The sequence below is a fragment of the Coffea eugenioides genome, chromosome 11 (assembly GCF_003713205.1).
Source record: "Coffea eugenioides isolate CCC68of chromosome 11, Ceug_1.0, whole genome shotgun sequence".
NCBI lineage: Eukaryota > Viridiplantae > Streptophyta > Magnoliopsida > Gentianales > Rubiaceae > Coffea > Coffea eugenioides.
In genome coordinates, this window is record NC_040045.1 from 45329843 (window position 1) to 45344286 (window position 14444).

At 33.3% G+C, this 14444-nt stretch overlaps 1 protein-coding gene across 1 annotated transcript; it reads left to right on the top strand.

The window, feature by feature from the left end:
- Positions 1-9113: 9113 nt before the first annotated feature.
- On the top strand, positions 9114-14165 carry LOC113753743. Its single transcript, XM_027297979.1, has 10 exons — positions 9114-9595; positions 9835-9904; positions 10456-10580; positions 10974-11082; positions 11164-11227; positions 11312-11367; positions 11441-11548; positions 12691-12840; positions 13135-13305; positions 13513-14165. Exons 1-10 carry the CDS (start codon positions 9351-9353, stop codon positions 13744-13746), a joined length of 1332 nt encoding a protein of 443 aa, XP_027153780.1. The 5' UTR covers positions 9114-9350; the 3' UTR covers positions 13747-14165.
- The last annotated feature ends 279 nt before the right edge of the window (positions 14166-14444 follow it).

Consider the following 14444-nt stretch of genomic DNA (forward strand, 5'->3'; position numbering starts at 1 on the left):
TTAATCAATAGGATTGTGATAAGAGAACTTTGATGCAATCACCCTTTGCGTCAATGTGATGATGATGGCCTTCTTTCTACTACCATATTACAGTGTAGACCTTGTCAAACCCTTTGCTTAACGCAATGGGTTTCTTGACAGATAAAGCAACCATAAACAATTAGTTGCTTTGCTTTTATTTTTAAAAAAAGAACATACAATTGACTTGCACATAAAAAATAACGGTAAAACTACATAAGGAAGCCCGCGCAACGAACAAGTTTTTGCCTTTTGGTGCCATTACGTGGCACATTGCAACTTTGGATTTGGCACATTCCGATAAATTCTCTTTTCATTTTTTGCGGTGTACATTTAAAGCATGACATGTGTTCTCACTTTTTAACGGTCGTTAGGATTAATCAAATTTAAAATTATCATCTCCCTTTCTAGTACATAAATACACATGTTATGTACTCATATATGAATTGTGAAAATTTGAGAAAGAATCCCCTAGACATGAGCAAAATCCATTGTATTTTTACTTTTCTCTTAAAAGATTTTGAAATGATAACCTCTTAATTTTCATTATATAAACATTATGATATGTTTTTATTGTTTGTTCAAGTATTGGATTTATATTAGAAAAAATTGAGTACCTTTTTATTAGTGATGGAAAAAAGTCAAAAAGTGTGAATTTTTCATGCTTTAATTCAAAATATCACCACAAAATTTCATTTATAGCTGTTAAAAAAGCTTGCACTTGTCCATTATAATTAATTGTGTTTGTACTTTTCTGTTATAATTAAAGAAAGTGTTATTTGCACTCCATTTTTTTGTTATTTGCACTTTCATAATTTCTTTTAGGATCCATCTGCAATCTAGTATTGAGAGAAATACTAGACGTGTAGTATTCATCATTGTCCAATGTGGGAGTGACATCTCAACAAATGATAATTGCAATGATAGATGAAAATAAGTGTTCATATAAAATGTCCTATTTCTGCCTTGGGTCATGGCCGGTTGTTGTAGATGCATAACCGGGAACATGTGTATTAAAAAATAAGAGAAGTGGGGTCTGGCTTAAAGAAACAAAAGAGCATATTCTTGTATTCTACCGGCCACGTCATAAGAATTTATGGTCTTCCCAACGAATTTGTATCGGACAAAATTCAATTTAGTTGTACCACAACTAGATTGTCCGAGGATTAGTTCCAAGGTTTGCTGTCCAAGTTGCATTCAATGCTTTCACCAACAGCCACACTCAAGCGTTTGGAAATGAGTTATTAAAAATTTAATGAATTAAAATGGTTGTTGGGAATAATAAATGGCATTACTTTGAACCTATACTATAAATTGTTCAAGAATGGCAAGGATCCGTCACAATGTATGGAAGAAAAGTAGGTGGAAAATCAACAAAGAAAACCTCCCAAAATTGAAAAGAAGGTAAGTAATATTTATTAAATTTTGATAAAGACCACGTTTATGTTTTTTAAATAATTAGATAAATCACTAATGTTAGAGGAAAATGTTATATGTGGGTCTTGCATTATGCGGTGGGATATGCATCTCTTTGTTTGATTAATTTTTACGAAGTACAAAATAGTCAATTTTTATGCAACTAATTTTTTGTTTAATTATTTTCACTAAGTTTTGGGTCACTATTTGACTATTGGTTCCGTTAAGGACATGGATTTGATGTCATAATAATAATTTAAAATATTAACAGAGGAATGTGATAGACAATAAAAACTATGTAAGGACATAGTTTTCATGTATGTAAATTTGGAAGAAAGAATCGGAATAAATTATCAGGGATAAAGCATTGGAAGAAATTAACCAACCAAATTGTGAATAAGTTTGTGTCCAGATGAAATAGTAAACTGTTTTCGTCCACTATGACTTTTATTGTAAGTAAGGTAGTGGGAGAAAATGGTGGATAATTAACATAAAAGCCTCTTTTAAGACTTTAAATCCTATTACTGATTCTGGAGTCGTAAATTAGTCAATGTTTTTTTCCTGCTACTCCATTGTTTTTTCTTTGGTAGGACTAACTTTAAAGATTTAATTAATTTTTTTTTTGAAAGGAAAAAAAAATAAGGAATGACATGTATTACATTCTTTTGTATAATTAATTTAATTATGAGTTTTGTGGAAGAAGTGAAGTTTAAAAGTGGCGTGTTTATATTATTGAATTCATATATCATGTGAAGTTGAAGTATTAAGTCTGGTTACATGGGAATGAAATGTAATAAAAAGGATGTGAGTAGTGAATACCAATTCTGGCAGTACATGAATGGTACTTACATCTTTTGTTTTGTAGAATAAAAATGGAAGATAACGGAGGGATGGTGGTATCGGCATTGAAAACGGAGGCCGCACCAAGCACAAGCTTGTAGGAGATTAACTACTATCCCTCAAATTCACGGTTCCCACCACACATCGGCATGTTGGCGGGAAGTGAAAGTACGGCAATTGTGAAAACTTTCCTTGTTTGAAATAGAATTCCACCTCGTGCATTTGGATTCCGTCCATTTCATCAATCCGATATGGTCTTATATTACTTTAATTACAATCTACAAACATTAATACAAGATCGTATAATTAATATGTAGTTAACTATTTTTGTTGCATATTAAAAAAATTGCAACATTTTGGCTTTATTTATGATAGCTAATAAATAATTAATTTTTGGACTAATTTGTCTAAATTAATCATACACCATGATATTGGATCGATATGGTCATACAATTAGCAAACCGCTACTGTTTACGCATTTACCCATATTAAAGAAATAATTAACATTTTTGGGCAAAAAACCCACCCCAATTTGTACAAAATTTATGTATTGGAGTAATTTGGGTATGACAATTAAAATTAATTTTTTGGACTAATTTACTCCTAGTTTTTTTTTTTGTTATATCAAACATCTAACTTGACACTGCCAACCAAACGCTGGACAACAGGATTACTCATCCAAAGATGAGTAATCGTCTCTCATTTCACGGAGAGTTCGTTTGCTCCATTGGATCATATGATAATTTGAAGTTATTTACTTCTATTACTTGTTATAAATGACTATTCATTTATGCCAACCAAATTACTTGTTATTTACTTCTATTTATGTTATAAATGAATGGTCACCCATATTAAAATAATAGAAGTAAATAACTATTTTTTTTAAACAAATAAAATAATGATCACTTGCTATTATTTTTCTCAAGCTCAACTAGGCTCAAACTATTATAGATTAATGTTGAACTCGAGTTTTAAAATGAAAGCTGATAGAGCTCAAGATCGTTGTCAAGATTTGCATTGTACCAAAAAGTAATTTTGCAATCCTCAAGTAAGTAATTCCATCTCATGCTATTATTGATACAATAAATATTGATGTTTATTTGTTAAACTAAACGTCTAACGCAAAACCAACCAAACGCTGGATAACAAGATTATTCATCCAAAGATGAGTAACCACCTCTCATTTCATGCAGAGTTCATTTGCTCCATTGGATGAATATATTTTAACAAATTGATGGTATAAATGACTATTTTATTCTTCTTTTATAAATGACTCTTTGTGCCGTCTTATATTACTTTTATTACAATCTACAAACATTAAGGCAACACCTTCTATATAATGATTTATTCAAACAATCGTATAAACTATGTTAACTAGATATTAATAAAATTGCAGAATTTTGGCTTTATTTACCATAACTAATAAAAAATTAAGTTTTGGACTAATTTGTTTAAATTAATCATACACCATGATTTTTGACCAATATGGTCATACAATTAACAAACCGCTGCTATTTACACATTTACCCATATTAAAGAAATAAATAACATTTTTGGGAAAAAAAACCCGCCCCAATTTGCACAAAATTTATGTATTGGACAAATTTGGGTATGACAATTACACTTAATTTTTTGGACTAATTTACCCTTATTATTATTTTTGGTTAAACGAAACATCTAACATGACACTGCCTACCAAATGCTAGACAACAAGATTATTCGTCTCTCATTTCATGGAGAGTTCGTTTGCTCCATTTGATCATATGATAATTTAAAGTTATTTACTTCTATTACTTGTTATAAATGACTATTCATTTATGTTATAAATGTCTTTTTTTAAACAAATAAAATAATGATCACTCATTATTATTTTTCTCAAGCTGAAGCTTGAGATTAATGTTGAACTCGAGCTTTAGAATGAAAGCTGATGGAGCTCAAGATCGTACTGGAAGTTGCGAAAATTGAGCCAATTCAGCTCATTTTGCAATCCTATATGTTATGGAGCCTTGTTATTAAATCTATATACTTTTTGTAAATTCAATATTAATACATTAATCAAAAAATGAATAAAAAAATGGAGCCTTGCAATCCGATATTATTCGATGGCCCGTTTGCGAATTAATAATAATTTAATAAACATAAAAATTATTTTATCTAACTAAACTAAGTTATTTTTTTTTCAAAGGCATTAATCACTTAATCCTAAATGAATTTATTTAACTTGTGTGAAGTTAAAGTTATTATATTTGGAAAAATAATGTATTATATTATTTTTTACTTTTATACTATTTTAATTTATTTTATATTTTGGTTTGGGATAAAACACCTTTACGATGTTTGATTTATTTTAGATTTGGTTTGGGATTATTTATTTAAATTTTTATTACTTGATTATGTAATTAGTTTTGTGCGAAATTGGTTTTATTAGAAATTACAATGATAAATTAATAAATTAAAATTAAGTTTCGGGTCATTTCGGGTCGCACCACCAATCATAAATTTTCGAGTTCGTGTCAAGTATCTTGACCTGTTTCGGTTTGGTGAGTCAGGTTCAGGTCAGCGGGTTTTCTGTTACACTCAGGTTTCAACCCGACCCGTCACCCCGATTTGGATCCGATTGCCACCCCTAATCGTACTGGAAGTTGAGAAAATTGAGTTGATTCAGCTCATTAAATCTATATTTTTTTCTAAATATAATATTAATATATGCAATCAAAAAATGAACAAAAAAGAATCTGGCAAAAATACAATATATTACGGCTACTTTGTATTTGCTGCTTTAATTTGAAGTATCATAGTTAACAGAACAAAGTAAAGTATAGTGAATTTTTTTGCAAAAAATATAAAACATTTACCCATATCAAGATTTCTATTGTACCAAAAAATTCACTCGGAACTGTGATCTGTTTTGTTTTGTTCATTCTTGATAATGCCCACACGGAGTGTTATTGATATATTTCATCTGCTGAAGTCTCTGGAGTTTGTCAAAAAGAACCGCTCAATTACAGCTCAAGTGCTCTTGATATCCCCGAGGTGCACTTTATTTTATTGAACAGCGAGTACTCTTCTTTTACCTTTTAACCCGGTGGCCTATTGCTCAGTTTTTTGCTGTATTAGTTGACAAGTTTTACTCTTCTATATTTTATTAATTCCCACACCACTGGTACAGTTTTGATACTAGACTACAGAGCCGTCCTTTGTTTTATCATATAGTTTGATAAATAAAAACTATATGATTAAAATGGTAGTGGGAGTATAAATCACAAAATTGGGAGTAACTTTTATATACGTTGTTAGTGACTTTTGTAACTATATGAAGCCAAATAACATTGAGTAACTTTTCTATACGCTGTCGATGAACAAATTTTTGTTACGCTAATAGGTTTAAATCACGCCACATAATATAAATATAAATTTGAATTTCAAATCATACATATGTGACATACATCTATAACTATTAATGTAAAAAAATCACTACATTATTAGTACATAAAAAGTTAATTCAATAACATTTCCCATAGTTAATTGTTAGAGCTTTTAAACCAGTCATGTAAACATCTAAAAATGGTTTAAAATACTTGACTACGCCTATGAGTACTCCACCTATACAAGTATAGACTCATAAACGATTGAACCAAAAAAGAGTTAACATAAATGAGAAGATAGAAGGAAAACAAAGATTTTAGCCAATGGAATACTTTCAAAAGTTTATTTACATTTTATTGTATATCTCATTAAATATCTTCCTTCCCTATAAATTATTAACTTCCAGAATATACAGTAGCCTAACACTTCAAAAGGTCAAATAGAAAAAGAAAAATATTATATAAGATCCCTACTTGGAATAGAAAAATTTTTCTCCATGCGAAAAAAAAAGGAGCTTACATCTAAACATTAATTGTGACTGCATAAAAATTGTAATAGCAAAATCAAACACAACAAGAACAAAAATTGAATGTTAGGTTCATGAGTAAAAAACTATTGCCTACATTGGTTCGAAAGACATAGAAATAGTAGTTAATATGTATATAAAGGTCCGAAACCTAATACTTTAAACTTTTGGATCAAAATTGGGTTCCTAACTTATATATTGACCCCTTTGATGGGTTCTCTCGAGGTGTTTAACCCTAACAGTGGTATCAAAACTTGGTTGCGAGATTGGATTACTCACAAACACTTAAATCTCAGTAAACTGGCATCAGAGCGAGGTTCATGATTGGATTCTAGTTGATTATTGAGATCAAGTGGATTGGTGACTGTTACCAATTAAACAATTTAATGGATGGTATTCTCGTTTCAAGAGTTTGACAAGAAACATTGAAAGTAAAGGATGAAAAATCAAAAAATATGGAGATACTTGGTGGTGAATCTAGACAGGTGATTTGAACATCAACCGGTGAAGATATTCTCACAACTCCATAAGTTGATACTTCATTCCGAATGGTTATTAAATTCGGAATATGTTCGTAAGGTGGTGTGGCATGTGTTCTAAAAAAATAAAAAGATCTAATTTTCATATATCAGAAGACTTTGAGAGATACAAGTTTTTTCGCTTTAGGTAGAGTTTTGAAAATCACCAATGGCGAGACAGTCCTGAGAATGGGAAGAAATATGGTGATTTTACCACTTATTGCTTCAATGGTTAAAAATAGGATTCACAAAAGATGATCCCAAGTTACAAATGGTGGTGAGAAGAAATCCTACAAAGGAAAACGGTGAATTGATGCATTTTCTCGCGAGTCAACTAGAGGTTGGATTGGAAGTAATACACATATTCATTTGCCGATTGAATCATTTGGTGTTAGAACTGCATTGATTCGGATGTGTAGATCGGTACCATGTTATTTGGTAGTTGAAAACAAATAGTTGTTAAAAAAATATTCACCAAGGTAAGGATTTGTTAGGAAATTAATTTAATTTCTTTTAGTCAGGTCTCTTAATTTGTGTAGAAATAACTAGTTTTCTAATTAGTTTTAGTCATTTGAAATAGAAACCAAGAAATTTTCTATTTTGTTTAGGATTCAAAGTTATTTTCTATTATGTATAAGTTTAGAAATTAGCATTGATTTCATGTTGTTATTTGATTTTTGATTAAATAATATTCTCTATAAATAGGTAGATTGACATACTACAAAGAAACACACAAGGGCACACTAAGGTGACATGTAACATTATACATAGGGTGTGAAAGAAAATTCTTGAAAGATAAGAGATGGTATACAAGAGTTAAATTAGAATTAAAGTTGTATTCGTATATAGGGTTTTCTTTCATAATAAAGAACGGATTTTCTTTTTGTAGACGTAGGTTCAATGATGAAACCACGTTAAATATTATGTGTCACTTATCTTTCATATTTGTGACTTATTTATTATTAAATTGTTGCATATTTGATATCTCAACAGTCGTGTATTTCGCATTTGGATCCTAACATTGAATAATAAAAAATCGGACAACATGATTAGAAGGAAATTTAAAAATGCATGATTGAACATGTAATTTGTTCAAAATATGTACAGTAAACTTTAGAAACCCATTAGAGAGATAGTGGTGATGGCCGAGGGAAGGAAAGAAGAAGAAAAGGTGGTGGCATGTCGTGGTAGTGGCAACTGAAAGATGGTGGAGGTGGTAATGGTGTAATAGTGGTGGTTGTGTGGTAATGAAAGAAGAAAGTATGAGAATAAAAAATAGAAAAAGAAAAGGAAAGAAAATAAAAAAAGAGAAAAAAAGAGAAAAAAATTAACAATGCTATTTCACTTTAGTTTGAACGATGAGGGGATTGTGTGAATATTTCGAGATCATAGGACGACTGGTTGATATTCAGTGAAACCACAATGGAGTTTTCTATGTTAATCTTTTTATACATAAAGCAACCAGTTATTTCATTTATCTTTTTAGGTTAATTTATTTAGGTTAATCTTTATATATATATATATATATATAGATATATAAAGTTAGCCGTCACACCATTTAAAAAAAACTAAAAAACTTGTCATTTTAATCCCTCACATTTTTTGAATAAATTTTTTTAGTCCCTCACATTTGAAACTCGAATATAAAAATTTTGCCTAGTTTTTCCCAACAAATTATTTTTTTTCAATTTTCTGGCCAAAATGGAACATTTGATTTACACTTCGGTTATAGGTGGTGTAACCAACACATTATTAAGAATATGGTAGAAAGAAATAATAGAATAAGAGGTCTAATATAAGAGTCTTCATTGGTGTGTTTAACTGACTATTTATCACCATTGATGAACTTCAAAATAGACAATATTTACTAAATCAACAGCATACCTTCGAGTAAAAGCTTTCATAGCTAGTTGGTCAAAATGATGATCCCATTTTTCATGAGCAATAGAACGCATGCGTAAAGAATTTGATAGATGAAATTTAAAGGAAGGGGGAAAATCTTGTATTTTTTATTTTATTTTTGGTGAAGGGAAATGAATTTTGTCCCTCTTTTGTCTTTGAAACTATGGACACACGAGGTAGGCGTGCATTTTTTGTCGAAAAAAAAAATGAGAAAATGAGTTTTGGGACCAAATGCCCAAAAATTTTTTTAACTCAAGGACTCTTTTGGTTGATTTTAAATGTGAAGGACTAATTTTTTTTTCAAAAAATATTAGAGACTATTTTGACAAATTTTCTAAAAAACTTTTGTATTATTACATGCTACTCATAATAATTGACTAGATAAGTACTTGGCAAGTAACCACTGAGTGGGAGCTTTAAACTTCGTCTGCAGTAAAAAAAAAAATTTCCAAGAAGATGTGAGAGTATTCCTTTAATTTTTTGGCCAAAGTACTTGAACCAGAAAAAGGAAAGGCCAAAAAAAAAAAATTCATTTATTCACACACGCTTCGCAAGTCCGGCTTCGTGCAACCGTGACGTCGGCATCGTGGCAGTGGCATTGGTACGTACCGGTGGCGTGAGTGTTCCTATCGCCTTGCAACTGTGACGGGCTATAAAGCCGTTACCCAGTTAGTTGGTTGATCCTTGGACAAGGCCGGCCGAGAAGGATCTGTTATTTCAAGCCGCTGAGGTGAAAACGTGGATAACTAATTGGGGGTTTTGGAATGGCGAGTTGTGTATGGACGCCGCGTATGCGGGCTACCTATTCTTCTGTATGCTTGGACTGCCGCCCCACCTCACGGAGGCGGAGGACAGGCGTCAATTTCAGTGGCCCCTCAGTTGTCAGATGTCGCAAATCTGACTCGCTGTTTATGTGCACCAGAAGAATCTATTGCAGCACCGCTAATGACAACGAAGCTAGGAGCAGTGACAAACAAACTGGAATTCAGCTTTACAGAGATATTGAGAGGTATGAATTTTGCTATTTCCAAGTTAATTTTCAACTTCTCCTCATCTTTGCACCATCCCTAAAATTTATTTTTCGGAAATTTCTTTCCACTGTTTTGCACCTGCTCTCGCCCTCCGTCCAACCAAAAAAAAAAAAAGGGTTGGATGTATACATGATTATTGAAAATTATATTCATGTTTTACCTTTTGTTCTATTCTCATTTCCCGCTTTCGTTAAATCTTCTCATGCGTCTTTTTCAGATTGCTTACGGAGACAGTTAAGCAATCTCAAGGTGATTGGCGAACTTCAAGCAACTGGAGCGAACTTGAGGTACTCTCCACTTTGACTTATCTAGTTCTCCTTTCTTGAGCATACTTTTAGCTTCATAATCAGTAAACTTGCTAGTTGATTTGTAATGAAATACATTTTCACATGTATGAATCCTGATGGAGTTGCATGTTTGTTGGAAAATAGGGCAGTCTATGCGCTTTGCTTATTATTGGCTTCCGATAAATCACACTGCACATCGATTTTACTACAGGAGTCGATAAGACTTTTAAGGTCTTCTATTCTGTCTGGTAGTTTGTTGTGAAACGAAAGAAAAGCCAAACCTCCATATTTATTCTTTTACCAATGAGTTTCTTTGGAAACAAAACTAAACCAATTCAAGTCTAGCAAAGTTTTCCAAATGCGATATGACCTACTGTTTCTTATTATGAAGAGGCTGTCTTGTTTGCTGTTTTGACTCTTAAATCTTTAGACGCAGCTATTACTATTATCTCACATAAATACCGTGCGAACAAAAGATAAGGGAATGAATTGAAATTCTTAAAAAAATATATATATTACTGTACTTATACAGCTTCGCTTAACCATTCCAGGGTGCATGGGTGTTGAGACCAAGAAATTCAAAACCAGTGTCCATTGTACATTTCATTGGTGGTATATTCGTTGGGGCTGCCCCTCAGCTTACCTACCGCTTGTTTTTGGAGAGCCTTGCAGAAGAGTGAGTGGTTTTACAATGCCAATATCTGCTCATCTCTGTATCTCAATTCCTTTCTTGTTTGACTACCAGCAGTTATGTATTTCATGCCATCGTCCTTGAAAATCTGATATTTCTGGTTTCAAATATTATCAACAGCTGAATTGTGATTCGGGCTTTAGAACATTGTATTCAGTTCTTTAATGTACTTTTTTTTATTCAGACGTTCCTGCTTTTGATGTTTTGTCTTTAAAAGCACCTATTTTTACTTTTATTAATTGGCTTTTTCCAGTCTGTTCCATTTTCTTTCTTTGCTCATGCTCTGAAGAGGAGGTGGGAGTGGAGTAATTATCACCACTAGCATCACCAAGAGAACTGGAATCCTAGTGACTTAGTTGTTTTGGTTTTGTGTGACAGAGGTATATTGGTTATCGCTACCCCTTATGCTAGTGGGTTTGATCACTTTCTTATCGCAGATGAAGTGCAGTTTAAATTTGATAGATGTCGTCGATTGCTTCAGGAACCGGTAAGTTTTGGCTTCTAAAATCAAGTGAAATGCAATCTGGATATGTCTCCTTATCTATTTCTTTGAAAAATTGTACTGCAGGAACAAGATCTTCCTTGTTTTGGCATCGGGCATTCTCTGGGATCTGTCATTCACCTATTGATCGGTTTAACAATTGAATTTTCTTCTATATCGTTTACAATACTATAGAATGAGCAGTAATTGATTAGATGAATCATCTGATTATTAGGCTCAAGGTATGCCGTGCAAAGAAATGGGAATGTATTGATGGCATTCAACAATAAGGTACTTGTGCATTTTTGTCCTTTCTGAGATATGTATGGAAATAAGGTACTGAACGTGATCCTTCAATCACTAGGAAGCAAGTATAGCCATTCCCTTGTTCTCACCTGTTCTCGTACCAATGGCTCAAAGCATTGGACCAATTTTGTCACAAGTTGCATCATCTCCAACAATTCGTCTTGGGGTGAGAATCTGAATTAAGCAAAGCTTGATGATCTTTAAATTCATTTATGCGATCATGGTAGAGGTGGAGAACTGAACCAAGAATTCTCTTTTTTAATACCAACCAATCACTTTTGTGACCCAATATATTATTTTATTACGACTTCAATTCCTGTTCGCGTTTTTGCTTTTTGTAATCAAGGAGTATATCTCTGGTATGGCTTAGAAAACTACACCATTGGATATTACTGCAGGTTCTGGACAAGATATCTTCGTATTGATCATTAGGAAAGATTTTTATTTTTTATTTTTTTAGTTACTTGTGTTGTTCATTAGATGTATATGATTGCCTTGTATTATGTGATATCATGCACACCCTGAAACAATTATTAGCAATTAGGGGATCTAGAAAATTTGGGATGAGTTTTATTCCGTCCGGCTACATCTGATGGAGAATTGTCCTTCTTGAACTTTGATATTTTTTCATTTTAGCCTATCAAACTTCTAGTGATAAAACTATTCATTGGGTCATCAGTCATGTTTTTGCCTCAGCAGTAAGAGCAGAAGATTTTGCAGAACTGCGTAGTTTGCAACTTTTACGTGGCACAGGCACATTGGAACTGAAGCGTGTTTAAATCAAAAGAAGCTAGGACTTTCCATGTTCTGCCTGCTCTCTTGTCCTCTTCTCTGCACTTTCTATTCTTGGATTGAGTATTCCTTTCCCCTTCCTAGTTCGTTCTTCTTATACTTCTTGTTTATCTACTCTTCCCCCTCCCCGCAGACCTCCCTCTCTAGGTCTAAGAGGGGGGAGAGAAGGTTTTGAGTCTCAGTGAAATTTGGGAGGTTATAAAACCATGATTCTTTTGGTTTCATCCTTTCTGTTTTCTATCAATAAATTTCAGGATTCTCCATCGAGAGCTGGTCGCTAGTGTTTTTTTTTTTTTTTTAGATTTTTCTGATAGTGAATTTGTTATATATTTATGATTTTCAGGCAAAACAGATGGCTTTTCTTTTCCTTGGGTGCTATATGTAAATAATAGTGTTGGATAATATTTTACCTTTGTAGGTTTATCTAACTCTATTGGGTTGATGATCTCTTGCAAACTAATAAACTTGCTTCAGCACTGAATAATTAATTTTTGCTGTGGGGTTCAACATTTACAGGCAGAGATGACTCTGAAGCAATTAGAGAACCTTAGCCCTCCAATTATGAAGCAGGTTCTTCCTCTGGTTGAGCAACTTCCTCCATTATATAAGGAGTTGGTTAACGGGAGGGAGAATTTTACCCCAATACCAGAACAGACTAAAAGACTGGTAAGCTATTCTCAGCTGTCACCAGGTCTTGAATTACTTTATTAGTTGCAGGTATTAGTGAGTGTCCCCAGTTTTAATATTTGAGGTGCCAGCGCTTTTCCTGCATCTTATGTGTTAACATCCATCATCAGATATTATGTGTTAGGTAACTTTCAATGCATTCTTTAGTAGTCTGAATTTACTTTCTAATCAGCCTTTTGTCTTCAGCATTTAAATATTTTGTTGCACATAAAATTTGCTCCAGTTTTGTTTGCACCTAGCAACATTCAATATACTACAGTTATGACTTCACAGATAAGGTCTTATTATGGGATTTCAAGGAATCTTTTAATAAAGTTCAAAGACGATACGATTGATGAAACATCAGTACTAGCCCAGATACTTAGCTCAGAATCTGCTATCAGTTCAATGCTTGATATGTCCATACGCTCATTACCTGGGGATCATGGGCTTCCGCTCCAGCAGGTTAATTTGTTCTCAAAAATAATTTGCCTAAATTACTAAAGATTTATTTCTCATCTCTCTCTCTCTCTCACAGAGACACAAACACAGGCACGCATGCACATGCACACACGGAAACATGCGCAAAATTGGGCAGGGGAACTTGTGTCCAAATAAGATTCATATTTCATTTCTTGCTTGATATGTCACCTATCAAGGTTGAATGTTCAGGCTCTGCCAGATGTTCCCCCAGCAATGGCAGATGCGGTGAATCGGGGTGGAGAGTTTTTGGCATCTTTAACTGCGGGGACACCATGGGAGACAGTTGCCAAAGAAGTAAGCAATTCTCTTGGCAGGGACGCGAGACTTGTTCGTCCAGAAATGTCCAAGGACATGGACCTCCTTGTCAATGTAATAACTTCCTGGATGAAGGGAAACACAAGTACAAGACTTTTAAGGCCCTGATCAATCAATGACCATGCTAACGCTTTCAGCCTGCTGGAGTTACAGGTGGAGGAAAGGAAAAGACTTCAGACCTTCTTGCCCCCAATGTTGATATTTAACACTACTATAATATACAGAATTAAAACTTCGAAAGCTTGGGCTATAACCCTCCTTGTCAGTGTAATAACTTGGTTGATGAAAGCAAATACAAGTACCAGACTGCTAAGGCCCTTATCAATACACGTCTAACTCTTAAGGGATTTCTCCTAGTGGCGTTGCAGATGTAGGAAAGTAAGGACTGAGACCGCTCTCAAGTGTACGGAAAGCTGCAACCATAATAGGAGATAAATTTGAATCTGCCAAGTGTTCCCTTGTACATCTATTTTGGCATTACTAGTTTTATTTTGGCATCTATTTGTTAGTACCTCGTTATTTGTTCCCTTGTACATCGCGAAGTTACAGGAAGTTGTGCACGGTTACTTCTTAATCTCCAATGAATTGGGATAAATAGAATTACTTCAGCCCCTTTTCAGGCATTTAACCAAAAATATACACAAATCAAACAATTTGCCAAACGTCCTGAAAACTGTTTTGAGATAAGAACCAAACCGGTCCAACCAAATGCTGGGCGACTAAAATGATCGTTATCCCTACGACCGTACGTCCTAGCACGACATGCACAAATGAGGAAAGCATTCAGTCATGCGCAGAAAAAGGCA